The 20224-nt window shown below is 38.2% G+C and overlaps 2 protein-coding genes across 4 annotated transcripts; one reads left to right on the top strand and one right to left on the bottom strand.

Annotated features, from left to right (window-relative positions):
- Positions 1-960: 960 nt before the first annotated feature.
- Positions 961-10505, top strand: LOC139970602 (tRNA 2'-phosphotransferase 1-like). 2 transcript variants are annotated; one of them, XM_071976412.1, is made up of 8 exons: positions 961-1206; positions 1745-1856; positions 2308-2474; positions 6007-6105; positions 6822-6894; positions 7968-8024; positions 9367-9474; positions 10144-10505. In XM_071976412.1, exons 2-8 carry the CDS (start codon positions 1775-1777, stop codon positions 10173-10175), a joined length of 618 nt encoding a protein of 205 aa, XP_071832513.1. In that variant the 5' UTR covers positions 961-1206; positions 1745-1774; the 3' UTR covers positions 10176-10505. The 2 variants fall into 2 exon arrangements, with proteins under 2 accessions (XP_071832513.1, XP_071832512.1); XM_071976411.1 differs by lacking the exon at positions 961-1206 and having other exon boundaries at positions 1385-1856.
- Positions 10506-10642: 137 nt separating this feature from the next.
- Positions 10643-18908, bottom strand: LOC139970601 (isoaspartyl peptidase/L-asparaginase-like). Of its 2 annotated transcripts, none has more exons than XM_071976409.1 (7): positions 18695-18908; positions 18000-18208; positions 17611-17753; positions 15898-16064; positions 15003-15130; positions 12945-13055; positions 10643-11312 (listed from the first exon to the last, which is right to left on the bottom strand). In XM_071976409.1, exons 2-7 carry the CDS (start codon positions 18196-18198, stop codon positions 11101-11103), a joined length of 960 nt encoding a protein of 319 aa, XP_071832510.1. In that variant the 5' UTR covers positions 18199-18208; positions 18695-18908; the 3' UTR covers positions 10643-11100. The 2 variants fall into 2 exon arrangements, with proteins under 2 accessions (XP_071832510.1, XP_071832511.1); XM_071976410.1 differs by having other exon boundaries at positions 18691-18908.
- Between the last annotated feature and the right edge of the window lie 1316 nt (positions 18909-20224).

A 20224-nucleotide genomic window follows, 5' to 3' on the forward strand; every position in this document is an offset into this window, starting at 1 on the left:
TATGTAACTATGAGACTTCTAGTGTGTGTACAAAAGCCCTGAGTAAGAGTACAAAAGCCCTGAGTAAGAGTACAAAGGCCCTGAGTAAGAGTACAAAAGCCCTGAGTAAAAGTACAAAAGCCCTGAGTAAGAGTACAGAGCCCTTAGTAAGAGTACAGAGCCCAGAGTAAGAGTACAATGCCCTGAGTAATAGCCCAGAGTAAGAGTACAGAGCCCAGAGTAACAGTACAATGCCCTGAGTAAGAGTACAAAGCCCTGAGTAAGAGTACAGAGCCCTGAGTAAGAGTACAGAGCCCTGATTAAGAGTATACAGCCCTGTGTAAGAGTACAGAGCCCTGAGTAAGAGTACAAAGCCCTGCGTAAGAGCACAGAGCCCTCATTTGTATTACTGGCTACACATATTGAAGCTATCACAAATTTGTCATATTCCTATACCTGACTGCTTTCACGTAATATTTTTTGCATTTTTTTTCTTTTTGCTCATCCACTTGCTCTCTTGGCATCCGTCGAATCAATATAAACATTAAACAAATTATACAAGCGCCATCAGTAGCGTCTACAACAAACTGGAACCAGAGTCATGTATAGCTCTGCAACAACAAACCTGTTCAATGATTGCACCAGGGAGTTGTTTTGGAATGGAGTTCTGCCTTCAGTGATTTTATCACCATGTCCTTAAAACCACCTTGGGATATACCACGCAGCCTTTGTAAACCCTATGACTAAACACGAAGGTCAGGCCTCCCCAGAGTCAGATTTCCTTCTGAGACTAGAGTTCCTCTATAAAGGAACCATAGGAAGTTTCCGACTCACGCGAATCAGAGCCGTATATACGGCTCTGACGCGAATCATTCCAAACGCCCTCTATTTTGCCCGTATCTAGCCGATTACTTCATGGGGCTTTCCCTGATACTTCCCGCATGCGCAGAAGTTATACTTTGTGGTGTCATTGCCGAAACTTGTTATGTGCAGTTGAAGCAGAATCAGTTACCTGGTTCCATAGCAACTCCCTGATTGCACCAGGTATTTGTAACATTAATACATCTCTGGTTGCACATCAGAAGAAAGATTTACCATTCCATGTTATACTATAAATACTGTGGTCTAACCTAGTTCTGCTACATTATTCAAGCGTGACGTACACTGGACCTCACCTCCTTTGGAAGAAGGATTCGAGCTGCTGTTTCATCTCCATGATAAAGTCTGGTGAATAACTAAGTAAAATATTATAGATTTTCTAGACACTGTTGATATGGTTGAATACATCCTATAGCCTAGGTCTAACCTTAGACAAGGCTTAACTGAGGCTTGCGTGCTGCTAACATACAAGTAATGTAATACTAGTATGCCTAGTCAATTGTATCTAACTACAGTAAGCCTAGGCCTAGGCAAGACCCCAGGCCTACTTCGCAGAAAAGTTACAATTTACACTAGAAAGCCAGCAGCATTAGTGATTCCTTGCTGACATGAGAACTACATTACTAATGCTTGGATAAACTTCATACTTTGTATGTAGATCACCCTTGATGAATAAATATCCATAAATTTAGGAAGCTGTGGAGGTAAAATGCCTGGGTTCTTTTGCGATCAACAGAAGTAAAAGCCTGAAAATGTTGCACAGACAAAGATCTTTTAAAGTAAGCATGAAATGAAGTTAATATATTTGGTAGGTCCATAGTAATGCACGGATGTCACTTGTTGCCCATATCACTTAATCCCTTTCACATCTTAATTACAAACTCAGAAATTGAATTGATGACCAAGCACCACCAAAATGAGTGACACAAGCCTGTCCAAGACGTTGTCATTTGTGTTACGCCACAAAGCTCCAGAGTTGGGATTCACTATTCTTCCAGGTGCAGATTTTACTACTACATACTTTAAAATAAGATTGAATAAAACGTGACCGATTTGCTTTTTTTCCCATATCTTTTGAACCTTGGTTTGTCCAGCAACCCAGACAGACACTCAACTGAATCTGCTTGCTATCTCATTTTTATTCTGTCTGCACATTATAAATATTTATATACAGTACCGTCTGCTAGTAATCTTTACTGCATGGAGCCTGACCAATGCACATAAGCAGCTTAAGTGCAGGCAATTCTAAAGGATCGCAATCAGCCCATTCTTCATTCATACCTTTGAGTTGATGAACAAGAAGCGTTCTTTCGATTCAGTCTTCTGTCACACAAGTTTTCTGGCCATGTCACAAACATTTAGTAAATCTATATTAGACAGATGCCATTGGTTTTTATTCATGTATTCATTTCAAGAAGTATCTAAATATCTCTTTCTTCTTGTGAATAGGTGGATACATCCCTGTAGATGAAATCTTAGCTCATCACATGTTTAGAAGGTACTCGAAAGATGACATCGTCAGAGTCGTCAATCAAAATCAGAAAAAGAGGTTTGATATGAAGGTCGATCCGGGCAGAGGAGACCTCATAGCAGCCAATCAAGGACATTCATTCCTGGTCAGTTAAAAATTTATGATGCAACTTTGTGTGTAAAGTTTTTGCATTGCAATGTTTTTCTATCAATAACTTTTTGATATGTACTACAGTATTGAAATAAGTTGCAATGCTTGACGGCAACATGTTTTCTTTTTCCACTTTTGCTGCCAGTTCTATTGGCAACTCTTGTGAAAATTTTTCAGATACTAGGATAGCTAGTGGAGAGGTATACAAAGGATGTTGTACATTTGAAGTAGTATCTGCATATTACCCAAGCTTAGAGCTGTAGGAGCTACTGACACACTTCACTGAACATTTGTGTATTAAGAGAATATGCCAATGTGACAGTGATACTGCAAGAGGTTAAAGTCATTGCATCCTTTATAAATCAATTAAAGCAACTATGTATGATTTGCAACCAAGTACCTGCTGCCATGTTGCTATGTTAAAACAGTTTTGCCAAAATGCAATACCAACTAGATTCAATGGGAACACATGGATTGGTATATATTCAAAAAGACAAGAAAAAACAGGCAGTGACCAGGAAATGTTTCTGTGGTTGTTAGGAGAGCAGGGTGGGGGGGGGTGGGGGATAGGGGAGATCAGGGTGATTTGAGAGTTATAGTAGGAGGGGGTTAGTACCAGCAAATTTACTGGCTAGGTAGATTGATGTGCAGCCGTGAAGCAAGTATGTCAAATTATTCATAACTATCCAAGTTTTTGGGTGCTACCTGCCAAGGATTTGTGGGCTCGAATATACTGGTTTTTGCAGTACTAGTAGTACAGGCTGTTGTTTCAGGTCTAATTACTGCCTGGTCAGTGTCTTAATAGATGTTGAAAGTCTGATTGATCCTTTTCAGAATAAATATCAACATTTTATAGCCAAGCCATTACTTATCGTAACTTGTAACTAATCGTAACTAATATATGTATATATATATATATATAGAGAGTAGCTGAAATTAATGTTATCAGGTGCGTCGGAGCCGGTACGGCAGGTCCGTGAACGCTGGACCAATATCCACGGCGCAAAAAAAGAAGAAAAAAAGGAGGATTAAGAAAAAAAATGGCCAAAATAAGAACCAAAATGAAATATACTTAAAAAATGTGTTTCCAGAAGATTAATCGGGTACAAAAACAGACAGTTTGGGACCTTCTCTGATATGTTAATTAAATCTTGTTACGCTTGAAATCTTTTTGTTTCATATGACACATGTGAACTGCTATTTCGTGCAATCTGGGAGGTATATTTTTCAATAATTTTCAATAATGATGACCGCAAGTAGGCTAAATGTGACTACTCTGGCATGGCAGGGGTCTTATTTTCAAGCTCGGGAAGTGCCATTTCCTGCAATCTGGGAGGCATTTTTAAAAAAATTCTCCATTACGCTAAGCGCCAACCATGGTGGCGTGTAGCGTAGTTTGACCTACCAGACTTCCCCCCGATAATTATAATAGATGGCCACATTCTGATCTGCCGTACCAATCCCAAATAGCTTCCGACGCCCATGGTTATTCATAATTGGCTGCGTTGCATGGTGTCCTGTTTAGAAAGAGTGCTCAACCAGTGGGAGCGTACACAGAAGTGTATAAAATGTTCCAAGTAGAACACGACAGAGTGCTCAATTCCACGTTATGAAGAAGAGCGTAATGTAAATTTTGATTTTTACAACCAAACATCTACTCAGAGTTTCATGTTTACTAGCAATCATCAGGAGGTGTACTAAAAAGCTATCTCTCTTTCATCTTAGTTTTGACTTTATTTTGGGGATGTTTTGGTTGATGTCTGCAGCTTGCGAGGATTTCTGATCTTTTGTTGAAGAGATTAGGGCTAGAATGATCTATTATCGCTAGTTTCTTGGCCTGGCATAAATTACAAGGACCTGAGCTGTTGATCGATATTTTTGATCTCCTGACAATGGACCAAGAGATTTGGAAGGCTCTATTACTTTCTTTTAGAGACCAAACATGTTTTGAAAGCTCAGTTTCTCCGTGATATTTCTTCAAGTTGAACGACTTTTTGTGATTATTAAACCTTGTTTTGAACTGCCCTCCGCACATACCAATATAAATAGACTTAGAATCTCCAGCAGTCACTTCAGCTTTGTATACTATGGAGGGGGTCAAGCCCCCTCCTCCTAGGGGGCAGGTCTCTCGCATTCTGCAGTTGCATCCATGCTTGGGTGAAATTTTTACGACCTTTGATAGAACCTTTTTATTGTGGCTGTTAATAATAGCCTTTGCATTTCTCATGCAGCTGTAGCTTAATTTGAGAGTATTTTTGTTGAATATTTGATGGAGCCTGTGTCCTGGGGAAAAGTGCTTGGCCACTAACTTCAAAAAAGTTTTTCCAATGTTTGTCTTTACACTTTTACTAAATGGGGGGGTTAAACCATGTGATTTTTCTGGTTCTTTTGTTCCTTTTTGTTGAGACAGGCCGGGTTTCTGCTTCGAATTTGAGGTTGCAGTCATAGCCACTTGAGTTGAGTGCCTCTTTGTATGCTGGTGACGCTTCATTGAATATGCTTTCTTTGCATGATAGGCTGCTTAATCTCTTATTTACGGCTGGTGGGTTGTTCTTTATGATGCCTGGTGGGTGATCCGAGTGTGAATGGACGAAGAGGGGGTTGTCGCCTGGTTTCCTGTAGGGGACGAACGATCCGTTGGCAAGATTCATCGTAATGTCTAAGTAATTCACTACCTGTTGGTTAGTTCCAATGGTGACCTTATGGCCAAACTTGTTGAAAAGTGGATTGACCTCTTTTCGTGTCTTGTCAGCTACTCGGCCCGAGCGGGTCATAAGTGCGGCCAGGCCGTCATCACGGTACAGGCCCACGTCAGCTGGGTTGAGGTGCTGTTTCAGATTGTGTAAGATATAAAGGCCAACTAGTTCACACCCTTCCGCGCCATCGTGGCTGCCCATAGTCACGTCGAAAAAGTTGTTACTGTCCTTCTTGGTCCACAGGTTGTCGTCACTAAAGAGAATGGACTTTCTGGCATGCAATATTACTGTGTAGTCAAGGGCAGAAATGTTAACATAGGTTTTTGCCCAATTGAGGGCGTCGGTTAGGAGCTTTTCTGTAATTGACGGATAAAAATCGACTGTCGAAGATCATAAAGGTTCCGTCGTGTTTATCCTTCAATAACGGTGGATGTGCTTCTCCACTGGTTAACCTCTATTGTGTTTCTGATTTCCTGGTTGATGTTATCCAGCTGGCTTTGCTTACTTTGCCCATTTCACTATTAGCTGGGTTTATAAGTCTGCACGACATACAATTTGGGAAGTTATTTTTGTGATCCTTGATTTATACATTTCTATATATATATATATATATATATATATATATATATATATATATATATATATATATATATATATATATATATATATATATATATAATTGAAATCGTAATGAGTTGGAAAATCCAGAACAGTGAAAAAACTTCCAGCCTCCACCGGAATTCGAACCCGGGCCTCCCGCTTTATATGCGGACACCCCAATTAGTCTATAGACCTTACAGTATATATGATTTTTACTTTGTGGTAACACAGGTGGAAGACCCAGAATTGGAACCAATCACAGATTCAGCGTTGTTTCCTGTGGTGGTTCACGGGACATACTTCAAGGCTTGGGAACATATCAAGACAGAGGTGGGTCACTAAGAATAGCATTTAAGCAGTATTAAACTCATGTCAGTACACATATTCAGATTTGCTGTTTTCTTTAAATTAACTGCACTGTAAAATATATCAGATAATCAGGTTTGATATTACATTGTAGGCTGTAGCTCATAAGTAGGCAAATTGTTTTCTGCAAGCTGATTGAATGGGGCATTTGGAAAAATTGTCGTTTGCGACCCTCAAGGTTTGCAAACCCCTACTAATTATGCGATTCAAAGAACAAGGAAAACCCCCGAAATATGTATATATTAGGGCGGTGGGGACAGTGATGTCAACAGACCCCATGTTAATAATATAGTCAAGACATACGTTACTCTTTATCCCTGAATGTATTACCCCTGAAATCCCCCCTCCCTCTTGTCAGACCTGGTCTTATATTTTTACCATTTATTCCAACTAAACAATTTTATAACCCCTGAATGCTTTGTGCAATGTTTCTGTTGCACTCATTTGAAGTTTTGTCTGCGTATTTTCATAATTAATTATACAATTTAAGTGTGGTAGATCAAATTAACATTACATTTTTATCCCCCTTTTATAACTTTAATGGTCCAGTAAATGTACCAGCATAATATGGCATGTATATTTAGTGCAAATTCGGCTTTACATGAATACATGTACGCTTCCTTACCCTTGGTTTAAACTGAAGATTTTAAAAGCTGCTACTTGTTTTTTTTCAACTTCAGGGTTTAAAGAAGATGAACAGGACACACATTCACTTTGCACAAGGAGAACCTGGAGATGGTGAAGTCATCAGTGGTATGTGAAGTGGTACCTCTATTCATGTTAAATGTCACCAGCATTGCCCCCACCCCCTCCCCATCCCTTGCCACATAATACCACCAAAATTGGTCACTCTTAACCAAACATTTCAGACTTATTTTAAACTGCCAATCTCACAGCAATTTAAATTGTCTAAGTAATTTGACTCTCAATCCTCAAAGCAGCCTTTTTCCGTTTGATTTCAAAGACAATTTAAAATCCCATTGATATTAAAATCAACAATGCATTTTGTTTATAGCTTGACTAGTCAAGTGTCATGTCAACTTATGGAAGTAAAATTTTGGAAATGAATGAAGTTTTCCAATTTGCTTTCTATATGTGAAAAAAAAACATCAATATGAAATTGTCATGTTGCAACGATAAAAACAGAATCAAAGTCCTCAGGGTTCATCTTCTTCCTATTGAGTATTTTGTTTTCTTCATTATTTTTATTAGAAACGATACCGTATAACTGCAAAGATTTGAAAGTGAAACAATAAAGCATAATAAGTAATATTTGTGAGGTTACACAGTTTGGATTTAGCTGCATGTTAGTAAGTGGAAACACTGACCAAGCATATCTGTAAGTAGGTTTGAAGGTTATCTATACTGATGGACCAGTGCCTTAGACAGACTGGGGCATTGGGTCGTCCCCCCCTCCCCCTATGCTATTGCTAAAACCTCTCTTGTGAAATTTGTCCCCCACATCCACCTCCTCCAAGAAAATATTAAAATTTTAATGAATGTTTAAAAACAGCAACATCTTCATTTTACCTTTACCAGACAAAAGCAGACTTGATAATAATAATAATAATAACTGTCATTTATATAATGCAGGTATCCAGAGCACAAGGCAATGTTCAAATGCGCTCCCATATAAAGGGTCTAACTGTGATGTTTCTCAAAAAGGATAGTTTTTAATAGCTTCAATTGCTAATTATATACTTGATGAAAAATTCAAACAGCTTACAAATTCCATCGAGGCTGTTTCCATGACGACCATCATTAAATTCATCACCATTTCTTTTCTGATGAATAAATTCTCCATTTCTTATTAATATTTCATTTAGGAATGAGAGGGTCCTGCCAGTTGATGATCTACATAAATCTTGAGAAGGCTCTGAGCGGTAAGTATAAAAGCTTCGACAAAATTTCTTCTTTCCCCCTCCCCAATTCTTCTTTAAAGGTGCAAAGAATTCCTTTTAGAGTTTTAGTGGAAGCAATGTTTTTCACTTTAGTTGTTTGCTACAAATTATTTGACCAAATCTACTTAAAGCAGTGCAAAAAACAACATGCCTGCACTTTATTGGTAAAAATAAGATGTCTTCCCACCTTTTTTCCACTGGATAGAGATGGTTAGGTTAGAGATTAATTAGCATTTCTACTGTCTTAATCATAGGTGTAGGGGGCAGAGGTGACTGCAGCCACCCCCTCCCCCCCCCCTTCCAACAAGATATGTCAGCGAAAAATTGGGTAATATGCTGATATTGTTAAAGCACTGCAATAAAAAAAAAAAAATGAATAATCTTGTTTTGATGAGAGTCAGTGGTTCTGTAAAAAGAGGCAGCCTCTGGTAATTTGACTAACATTCTAAGCTTGCCCGACTAATCTGACATTGATGTTGTGTAGTTTTGACACAGTTCGCACTCCATGCTTTCCTTTTCTGTCCAAGACAATGTTATGATATTTATCACTGTTGGCATTCCTTTTAACAAATTCAAATTTCAAAGGTGAGGGGGATCTCACCAGTACACCCTTCCACATTGGTGACATTTTTTGGGGAAGTTGTTACAGCCCCCACCCACCTGCCACTCAAATAATATTGGGCTCCTATGCACATGATGACTTGTAGCTCAGACAGTTTTGTTTTCATAATTTCCTTCAGATTCAATTTAACCCAAATGAACACCGTTTCTCAAGACCAACACTAAATACTGTAGTCTGGATTGTTAAATATGAAACTGCAATGAATATTAATCTACTGAGCTGCTTTTGATTGTAATGGGATTTTGTCGACATGGACAATCTTCAGATTTTATTGCCACTTCTTCTGTCATTAACAATTGCAGACATAGCCATATTCAAAGTTGCAGTCATGCCCTTTTCAGATTAACTGAGTGGAATTCAACAAATTACCGTATTTCTCAAGGCACCAACAAAGTCACTGCTTCCTTTGACTCTAGCGAAATCTGCTTTTCTTTTATTATAGTGTCACATTTTAACTGATGTTGTTTCTTTAATACTTGTTCTCAGTGGAAGTAGTTGTATTTTAATATATTATTGCATATTATATATTTATGTCAGTACCTGATTGGAGGGTTATATGTGCTGTTGGTTTTTCACATTGTTAATTTACCGTTACATTTCTGGCTCACGTACAGTAGTGTTTGGTAATGGTTCCTGTCTACAATTTTGATGTGCATGGTAACAATCAGTTAACAATTCTAATTTTTTATTTGTCCTCTGCAGATGGTTTATCATTCTTTGTTTCCAAGAACGGTGTGGTCTTAAGTCCTGGGGATCCCTCAGGCTGTATATCTCCCTCATATTTCTCAGACGTTGTTCAGAGTAGGCCACGTAAGTTTTAATCCAACAGTAATTCAATTGATTGTAAAGCTTCAGTAAAGACAAGTTCTGTTAGTATTTGGTTCATTTGAGCTTGGTAATTAATAGGACAAATTAGAACCTCAGTCCAGTAAAGTGCTTAACAGACACTTTTAGTTCAGTGCCATACACATGATTTCACAGGTTTGGGGGAGCCTGACAGATATTGATAGAAACATGAGGTGCTGTACAGTAGGTGGATCAAACGTTTGGGTGGCTTTGGGGCTGCTGAGTGAAGTTTGTATGTAGGCAGTCTTGGAGTCCTCCCACAGAAAAACCGTTTGTTCTGAGACATAGTGAGGTTAAGTAGGTCTGTAATTAGGTCTAAATGCAAGATTTGGGCTAAGAAATCATTTTAACTCCCTCCGCTGAAATTTTCGTCGCCTCAACGATGGAGGTGCCCCTCATCCGCCCCCCCCCCCACCCCCTTTCCTTTGCACATGCCACTCTTATACCTTAAAGTCCTATTTGGGTTTCATTCCCTAGTAAGCATTCCATTATCAACATGGACTAACCGATAAATATCCAGCCGGCCTAATCATCTTTCTCTTTACTGATAAAAAGTGTTTTTTTTCCACGCCACACCACGACCCAATGTGCACAATAACCCCATTAATTGTTACATCTTCTTTTCATTAAAAGGTAGACGAATGGAATTTGAAGTACCGCGGTGAAGAGCCATTTTGTTCAGTTAAAGGGACCTCCCAAGCACTCACATACAACAGAGGCAATTATAATATTGTTTATCAGTAGTCAATGTGAAGATGGTGGCTGCCATATTGGTTGGCCATTCGGTGAAACTCTGACAAGTGACACTTGATTTCCGAAACTTCAGAATAGCAGGTTGGAAAAAAAAAAAAATAATAAAAAACTTCCTTGGTAAACTGTCTAAATTACATCAGTTAACGTTATTTTTAAAGAGAGAGCAAATGTTTGGTTCTCTACTCTCTACTCCTTTTTCTTTTCCAGGGGATGTAAGTGTACCCCTTGCCCCTCCTCCCTCCCCTCCTTGCCTGCTGCCTTGTGCTTGTATCTCTAAACGTGATCCAGAAATATGAGATGTAGTTAACATCGTTGTCATGAAACAGGTTACTACAATATAGCTGACTGAAGTGGCATGTAAAACAACCAGAGAATACCATCAGATTATAACAGAGAGGCATTTATAACACCTTGGACGGTTAAGACGAAGCAGAAAGGTTTTTAAGTACATACAGTAATTCATTGCAGCGGTGAAATCCTTATTACAAGTACAATAGAAGTGACGGTGCCTTGGACAGGTGGTTTTCAAGTACATAATTCATAGCAGTAGTGACATCCTTATTACAATTACACATTGTACCCACATTAAGACAAACTTTTGTTTATTATAATAAATCTATTAATGATTTTTTGCACTATAATATAATATAATATATAATATACTATTATATAGTATAATATAATATAATATAGCTATTTTTTTCCCTCTCCAGTTCCCATCACATTTGTTGATACCTGAAACCACTTTGATAAAACAGAATCCTGTAGTTGTCTCTCTTAAAAAAAAAGTCAATTTTCTTGATTTTCTTGACACCTGATACCGCGGCGACTAAGCTTCTACGACTTTGTCATGGTTTCTCTGTAGTGATCTTTTGGTTCTATACCATATTCCAATGTTTCCTCTGATATTGTCGCCCAGGGCATTCTCTCGGTTGTGAAATGTTTGCCAATCTCTCCTTTATTATTGATGGCTATCACTCCCCCAGCTCCTCCTACCCTCTGTTCCATGTATTCAAGGGCTCTTTCTGCGGCTGTCTGTGTCGACAACCCTGCGACCAATAAAAAAAAAAAATGCAAATAATATACAGATTTAGATCAGGTTAAGTTTACCTACTTCACACTCGTTCAGTGTATTTTGTAATGGTTTGGCATTTGTCATCATTATGCTTGATAGCCCTTAGAGCAGGGTTTCCTTAACTTTTTCCCCCCACGAAAACCCCCTGTGGATGTCAGAGTTGTCCACGAACCCCCAATATATATTATAATACGCATAACAGTGCTTCGTAAAAGCTCAAGTTCATAGTGTAATATTGTAGAGTTTGTTGATAGGTACGACTTTTGTACATTACTAAATTATATGATATATCAGACTTTAGTTCAACAAAAAGTACTCTAGTTTTGACTTTCAGAAATGTCTCACAAACCCCCTGGGATGAACTCATGCACCCCCTGGGATTTCATGCACCCCAGTTAGGGAACCCATGCCTTCAAGGGATATTCCGGTAGCTGAAGTTGATGGCTTAAATAAATAATGCTGGTAACCTTCTGCATCTTTAGGTCAAATTTACATTCTTATGTTATTAAAGATATGATTTTTTTCTCAAATCGGGTGGTATTTTGTGAATTTATCTGGCAACAGCAAAGTGAGTGATGTCATCACAACAATTCAGCTATAAATGTATTTGTTTTCCTTTTAATATTAAAATCACTTATTCATAGAGGAAAAGTAATATTTCTACAAAAAATTAGTTACATTTTGATGTAATTCTAAACCATCTCTGAGAACAGGAATCATGAAAAGCTAGGCAAACGTATCCGAATGTATCACGTTTTAAGCATAAATCAACAAAAAGATTATAACAGGAACGTAAATCTTTTAAAGATTATTCCCTCTTATGACATCACAGACCACCTACTGTGATCCGTTCCAGAATCTAACAGTTAGCCAGTCCAACTAAGTCATTCAATCAGCCATATCTTGAGTTAGGAATATGATATTGAGATAGGCAGAGATGCCAACCTCTTGACACAAAAAAACAGACTGAATATCCTAAAAAATCAGATTTTGGAGAGAAAAATCAGATTTTCACGAAAAATCGACACTACCACTGGCCCGTTGGCCCCGGGCCAGTAAAATGTCAGAAAAATGTTTTACTAGTAAGAACGGGCAAGTAAAATGTTTGCTTTTACATTAACATTTAATGAGAAAATTGTAAAGCTGCCGATTCCGCGTATTTCCCACCCACGTAGGCTCGTTGTTCAACGTGTTTGTCAGGGTTTGGGGGGTTACTTGTACATGTTTCTATGCGATTCCGCTTCCTTTTTTTTTTTTTTTTTTGAAAGATGAAAAATCGTATTTTCAAGAGGCAATATGGTATTTCACTTGTTTTATAGTACTAAATACGATAAAATCGTACTGGTTGGCATCTGTGGATAGGGTTGTCAACTAACAGAGTGAAACATTTTACTTTTCCATTAAAACTGTCCGATTGCCTGCTACTGGAATATCCCCTTAATTTATTGACAACCATGGATCATTTTAATTTTCATAACATTTCACTTTTGCAACTCAAACAGCACTGTAACTTACGGATGTACAGTATTTCACAACTCGCATTCACTCATTTTGGCATGCTAGGGTGTGTCATTGCAGATAAAGTATAAAATAATATTGGACTAACCTGTTTGAATGTTCTGAAGTACCAAGCGAGCCAAGAGGACTTTCATGATAGATTCTCCATGTCCGGTGGTAGACGCTGCACCCAAAGCATTATCGCAGTAACCTCCACTGCCTGATCCAACAAAGAGATTTAACCCATTCATTATAAATTCATCCAGTAGGCAGTTTAAATTAATTACATTATTAAATGATAACAATAACTAAAATATGTTAAATATATATGTAAAAATTTGTACAGAGAGTGCAATTTCTGGCTACTGCACCAAATCTGAAGATCATTTTACCAGTTTACAGCAAGTTTTAAGTTAGCGTAGTATTTCCCAAGGAAGGCTTGTAATCATTGAAACCATTCCTGCAGACATTCCACAAATACACCACCACTATGGCAGGAATATCCCTTGAAAGGTTATTTGGCACAGTACTTTTGAGTATCCTAAATACAGTCAAGTCCTTCTACAGACTGTAAGATCATAGAAATCCCCATGTTAGCAAGTTAAGTTCATCCCTGTAACAGCACTAACCTGACAGACTTTCATTTAAAGGAATTTGTTCGCTGGCAGGAGCAGATTTGCATTTTGACATGCTTGATTGTAACGGGTGAGCGGTTACATCAAATGTAATTGGGATACTGGCTTGTAACCAGTGTGCTGTTACATCAAATTGTGATGCCATGTTGAGGTGCAGAGGATGCCAATTTGCCCTTGATTGCGAAAGGAGCTAGTCTCATTCGAGAGAAAAGTGTCACTTGGTTCGAGACACTAGTGCCTCCGGTTAGATTGCTTGAACCAATAGTAATTTAAGCCCCATTCCTCCCCTTATTGACTTGAGTTTTATACCAGTCCTTCCATTAGTAACTGGAGTTTTATTCCCCAGTCCTCTCATTAGTAACTGGAGTTTTATACCAGTCCTTCCATTAGTAACTGGAGTTTTATTTCCCAGTCCTCTCATTAGTAACTGGAGTTTTATACCAGTCCTTCCATTAGTAACTGGAGTTTTATTCCCCAGTCCTCTCATTAGTAACTGGAGTTTTATACCAGTCCTTCCATTAGTAACTGGAGTTTTATTTCCCAGTTCTTCCAGTAGTCACTGGAGTTTTATGCCCCAGTCCTTCTATTAGTAACTTGAGTTTTATGCCCCCTGTCCTCCCATTAGTCACTCGATTTTTTATGCCCCAGTCCTCCCATTAGTAGTCACTGGAGTTTTACACCACAGTCCTTCCATGTGTAACTGGAGTCTTATGCCCCATTCATCCCATTAATAGTCACTGGAGTTTTATGCCCCAGTCCTTCCATTAGTAACTGGAGTTTTATGCCCCAGTTCTCCCATTTGTCACTTAAGTCAGAACTCATACAACATTGACAACCAGCCAGCAGTATTCGATGTAATGAATAAAAGTTCAAACTTCATTATATAAGAATCAACAGTTCAATGTTAAAGAGAATAGCATCCAGCTATTTTTCATGAATTAGCTAAGATCACTTTATGGAATTCAAACCAACTAACCTGACATTGAAATTGTCAGTGAAACCTGATGTATTTCAGCCATTTTGTTCTGGTTTCCCATTGACAAACATCCTCTAGAATAAAGCTTCAGGCGACTGTCATCTAGTGAACAGTTTCCATGGTTATTGTAGTGGCAGAGCTGCTCATTTGGCCTTCCATAAAAAAGTTATTTTATGTTTTCGGGTGCTGAAGGCCTACAAGCCAACACGGTATTTACGAGTTAGTAATATCACCATTTACGACCTACTTTTATATGATTTCAAGTATTTTTGTGTGTTTCGATAGCTTTCAGAGTCCATCATACTAATAGTTTTTTTGTTTCCTTGTTTTTTGTGACGAACGGAACGGTGTAAATATCTCTGTAAACACAAGTTGTATTATTACTTTACTACGGATTTTTGTCAGTGTGTGTTATTAAGGATTTTCGTCTTCGTCTTCAGCAAATTTAAGTCGGCTTTTCAGCTCCGTGCCCGGACATCACAGTTACTTTAAGTAATGACAATTAATGGTAAATGAAATCAAAAGTCCGTACTATCAAAGTTTCTGACCGACCTACCAATGAGAGGACTGTCCCCAACTCTTCCAACTCGTTTGCCTGTGATGCCTCCCGTAGAGGTGGCACACGCCACATTTCCTTGTCGGTCGATGGCCACAGCTCCAACGGTGTCATGACCTTGCGCTCCCCTGTTGGATTCAAATGAACAGTACGACATAGCGTAATACATCAGTCAATACAGTATAAGACCTGATAATGTGTGATAATGACGTTCAAACAAAAGTGATAATTTTCGAAAAAATTGTTATGATTTTCCTATCACAATTACCAAAGTATAATGAGTACAGTAGAAGGGTTTCTTCCCATGGAACCGCCAGCACACAAAACACAACAACATCCAAGGACAAAGACAGAAAGGTGTGGGGAAAAAAGGATGGAAGAGAGCAATGAGAAGAGGAGTGACGAGGGGGGGGGGGAAGGGGAGATTTAATGTTGCTTAAATTTTCAGGATATATAGAAGGAAGATATATATGTAAAGGACAACATAAAACAGATTGTGATCCTATTGTTACGACTATCACAATAATAAAAGGATGTTTACAGCTAAAAAGATATCACTGAATATATACTGACAGAACATAATTACAGGCCATGCTACAATGTGCTGAAATGGATATACCATTTTCAAAAGCTTTGAAACTGTCTTTTAAGCTTTGCATAATAAGCAATTTTGCAATTTAATCTTTTACACAATTACCATAGTTTTCTGAAAAACCTATGTTCAAATTGTCATCAAAGTGGAACAAAACTGGGAAGGCCATGTTTTTTGGCACAAATTTGAGTACAGTTGTTTGTTACATCTGTTTGCTTCACTTTATAGTCCCTTTTTGTAAGGCTACAATTTCACTTCAGATATATGTATATTTTTTAATTTAGTATATGAAAATGACCTTACTTGATTTTATTGTTGAAGAGGTCATGTACTGCTTCTTTGTACTTTGAGTACTCTTCCCAGTATTTCACTGCCTCGGGGGTCACCAGATCAGTTTTGGGTACTTCTGGGACACCCATCTCTTTAGCAAAGATATTAGCACCTTGACCTACCAGCATCACATGATCTGTCTGAGGAAATCAAGATAATTCAAATAAAATCCATGGATTCTTGATTCAATAAATCATTTTTACTAAGTAATCAAGGAGAAAGTTGTTGTTAAATACACATCCCGATATCTGTGAAATATATATTGTTACAAAATACATGTACAAAGTACACATATTTTCATAATTACTGTTGCTGTAAAATATATGTTGTGAAGTATATGAAAAATAAGTTGTATACGTTGTTCACATGTCTGTGAAATATATGAAAGACCATCTGTCAATATATACAAGCCAAATGGAAACTCTTTTGTGTAACTGAACATTATTATGTCTAGGCTACGATACCATGTTTTTCATTTCGTAGGTTTTCTTACTGTACATAGCAACAGGCTACAGTAAGTTGTTCAGTTTAGAGAGGTTTTAGGAATTAGATTTAAGAACTTGTTGAAAGACATCATTTTTGGAAGACATTTTTACAATTACAGGCATCAATTCCTCAGTTCAGACCTTGACACAGTGTACCTCACATGTAGAAATGTTGCAAGTAAAAATGTTAACGGCAAAAGTGTAGAACTGTTCTTCTTGATCAGGAGCACACTTCCATTTTGAATTTTGTTTATAAATGCAGTGCTCATAAATTGTCGAGCTTTCCAGACCAAGTTAAGTAATATGCAGGAAATAACTTAAATCTGGTCTCTCAAATCAAACTGATTTTCAAACTAAACAAATTGCTATGTAAGCATACATACATAACCATACTGCAATATGGTTTTGGGCACAGAACCATAGTGCTTTCACTATTGCACAAAAATAAATAATCTTCAAACCTCATAACTGATGTAGACACTATTGTGAGATATTACTACTCCAAAGTAGAAGAATAAAATACACAGTCACACAAACACTCTCTCAATAAAGAGTTGGCACATTTTGTTGCACACTAGAATTCCTCAAATCTGCTCTCCTCTTTTCAAACTCCATACTTTAATTTTCCCCCTTTTTGCATGGATGAGAATTAAAGTTTCAAAATGCAATATGCATACAGTATATATTCTTTTTACCATAATGCAACCTTGATAGTCCTTGGGAAAGAAATTTCCTTCAAAATTCTGCTTAAAACAAGGAATATGTGTGTAAGCCCCCTGCATTAAACAATTTACAATTGCAGGACACCAACAGATAATTGTTATTCTTCCATTTCAGTTTTTAACAGGACAGGCTAGATCTACTTATGGTCACTGAAAACCCCATTTATAATCAGGGAGATAATCACTAATTGGTAATAGCATGTGATCAAAGTACCATTAACAACAAAGGTGGTAAAAGGGAGAGGAGGAGGTCAGAAAAGAGGGCATAACCAGTGGAAGAGAAGGACTTTTTCATTTGAGAGAGGAAAGGGTGGAAGGCAGAGAGAGGAACTGTACAATAACTGCCCTGCACATGTACCCATGCTGCATGTAAGGATCAACTAAATCACTGGTACACATGCAAAATATGATAATTGAGTCAGATCCATACTTTAATGAAAACAAAAACAGTTTAATATATATGATACTTCTGTATTTACCTTTTCCATGACCAATCTTGCTAATTTCACAGGATTTTTAATATTTTGTACACAAGCAATAGATCCTGTCCTAAGCTCCTTGCCTTCCATGATAATAGCATCCAGTGCTACATCACCAGCAGCATTAAGAACAGCGCCAGTTCCTACAGTCATGAACAGATGAAAAGTGTTTGCAGCGTTAATTGGGAAAATATTTGCATGTTTCGTTTCAAAGTATTAAACAGTTCAGCTTATAAACATCTTTTAGCACAATCAAGGTATATGTTTGTTGGGTGGATGGATGGGTGGGTGTGTGAGTGGGTGGGGAGATGGAGAGATCATACTTTCTTTGGCTTGTTTTGAAAGTTTAAGTTTAATTATTATTTTTTAATTAAATTTTAATTTCTCACCAGCGTCAAAGGCTGGGTTCTCCTCGAGAGAGCAGATCGCAGCCTCAACGGCATCCAGAGCAGTCCCATTCTCTTTATTGAGGACACTGTAACCGACTGTAGCGGCAATTTTCACTCCATCTACACTGTCTTTGACAAGGTGATCTGGTATTGCCCAAGCACCTCCATGAATAAGTATCGTTGGTTTAACTTCCCCCATATCTCAATTCCTGTAACAACAAAGAAGAAAAAAAATTATTTTTGTTAATTGACAAATTAAATTTACTTAGTACAGCAAATACTACCAAACTTGCAACATTCAGAAACAAAACTTCATAATCAAAAATGTTACAAATCTGACTATTTTGATCAAACATGGAAGTTTAAATATTCATTGTACCACTGTTACGGTGTTACCGTTTAGTACCAAACTAATGCAGCTGACACAAAAAAACTTAATAGATCTTAAGAATGCTACATTGGTAAGAACAGATGTGTAGCTAAAGATAAGATCTACCATCTTTCTTTACTTATAGCATACCTTCAATGAGACAATAAAATATTGAACTTTGAATTGATTGAACAAAAGCTAAATTTGATAGTGATAGGCCTAGGCCTAGGCCATAGTACGTGTAAGCCTAACTGAATAATCTCCTAGTCCTACTGTATTTCGTGAAACAGGTTACCTGTAATTTGTATGAATTACAAGTACCTACTGTCAACAATCTATTGCAATTCAATACGATTTTGAATATCAGTTGCTTTCTTCTTAAATGTATCCCTCCTCTTCTGCAGGTAACGTCGGTACCACGAGTTAACTTTATAACCAAATACTGTTCCAAGAAGAAAAGCGACTGAAAATGATAGCATGAATGACTTTCTGGAAAGTTGAACCTCGGCCATTTTTTTAATACGAAAGGTTTTGGTTTGACCATAATCCGTTCAACTCAAGTAGCTACCCAGTCACATCTAAGTAGCTGTTCTCCGAGTTGCGTGTACAGCTATAGACTACACCATCTAGTTAGCTTTGGTAAAACATGGAAACTTGCCACTGGAAATACTTTCTTGGGTAGATAAGGAGACACTTCTTGGGTAAATAAGGAGACACTTTGACGATAACGCATGCGGCACTGGGCGCCAACCCAGGTGGGGAGAGTTGGGCGTACGGTGTTGGCTGTAACGTATGCCCCCCCCTCTCCTTCTACCTCACACAAAACCTCAACAGTATTAATTAAGTAAAATCTTCAGTTTACAGCTTATTTTAGAACGAATTTGTGGTGTAAATATGCCTCAGGATCGACACAATTTGACGCCTAAAGTTTCATTTCATCCCGTGGGGAGGGGAGAGGGGAAGGGGTGGACAAACCTCAGATCCCTATATTGCCGGGAGACTGCTCCTACGACCACAGGGAAATTCTAATTTTAGTGAGTGGTAACGGTCATTGGTATGGCATCGACGGGGTAAAGGTACCGTATTCACTGAGTACCGCACGCGCGCGTAACGGTGCCGGCTGTAATTATTTTGTTAACTCTTTGAAAGTATAGCCTTATACTTTGGATCGGAAAGATCACCTTTCGAAGCATCAGTACTCTAAAATTAATACTTCGTCAAAGTGCAATTTCTTTTTAGTGTAGCCTATATTGGAATGATAGTTTACCCCTTGCGTCTTTCAACAGTACGATGTTAAAAATCGTGCGTAGTCAATATTGACTACGCACCCCGACAAACTGGATCCGTGCCTGCCAATATTGGCATGCACGGATCCAGTTTGTCGGGGTGGGCGTACCCCCCCCCCCCCCCCATTTCAACCTCACACACACACACGCAAGCACAAAAACCAATCAAATATTAGCACAACCTTACAGACCTAAGGCCCCGGAAGTTTAAATATGAATGCGCCCTTTGACCTCTACACCGCACACCCCTCACATGGGAATCGGATTCAACATACGACCCGGGCCACACAACCTCCTTTACAAAGTTATGGATCCGCCCCAGATTGGCATACTAGGTGCAATACGTTTTGAAGCTTATGTTTCGAGTGGCAACTAATTTTCTAGCGGCTTCCTTTCTGTTTGGAAAGTAAGCGGTATCAGTCCTATTAGTATATATAACTCTTGAGGATGACGGCCGAGAGCTGAAAACATTATAACTAATCACTCATATACTCAACGACAAAAAAGAAATAGCACAATCTATAAGTCATACTGTGAAGAATGCAGGTCTGAGTCTTATACTCATCGGG

The sequence above is a fragment of the Apostichopus japonicus genome, chromosome 8 (genome assembly GCF_037975245.1).
Source record: "Apostichopus japonicus isolate 1M-3 chromosome 8, ASM3797524v1, whole genome shotgun sequence".
Classification (NCBI taxonomy): domain Eukaryota; kingdom Metazoa; phylum Echinodermata; class Holothuroidea; order Aspidochirotida; family Stichopodidae; genus Apostichopus; species Apostichopus japonicus.

Bases quoted from the DNA above. Each gene is read 5' to 3' on its own strand.
- LOC139970602 (XM_071976412.1), top strand. From the start codon at position 1,775: ATGAGTGACACAAGCCTGTCCAAGACGTTGTCATTTGTGTTACGCCAC. The intron at 6,106-6,821 runs GTGGGTCACTAA...TTTCAACTTCAG, and splicing joins GGGAACATATCAAGACAGAG to GGTTTAAAGAAGATGAACAG. The intron at 8,025-9,366 runs GTAAGTATAAAA...TGTCCTCTGCAG, and splicing joins TCTTGAGAAGGCTCTGAGCG to ATGGTTTATCATTCTTTGTT.
- LOC139970601 (XM_071976409.1), bottom strand. From the start codon at position 18,198: ATGGGGGAAGTTAAACCAACGATACTTATTCATGGAGGTGCTTGGGCA. The intron at 17,754-17,999 runs GTGAGAAATTAA...TCATGACTGTAG, and splicing joins GAACCCAGCCTTTGACGCTG to GAACTGGCGCTGTTCTTAAT. The intron at 13,056-15,002 runs GTAGGTCGGTCA...TTGTTGGATCAG, and splicing joins TGGGGACAGTCCTCTCATTG to GCAGTGGAGGTTACTGCGAT.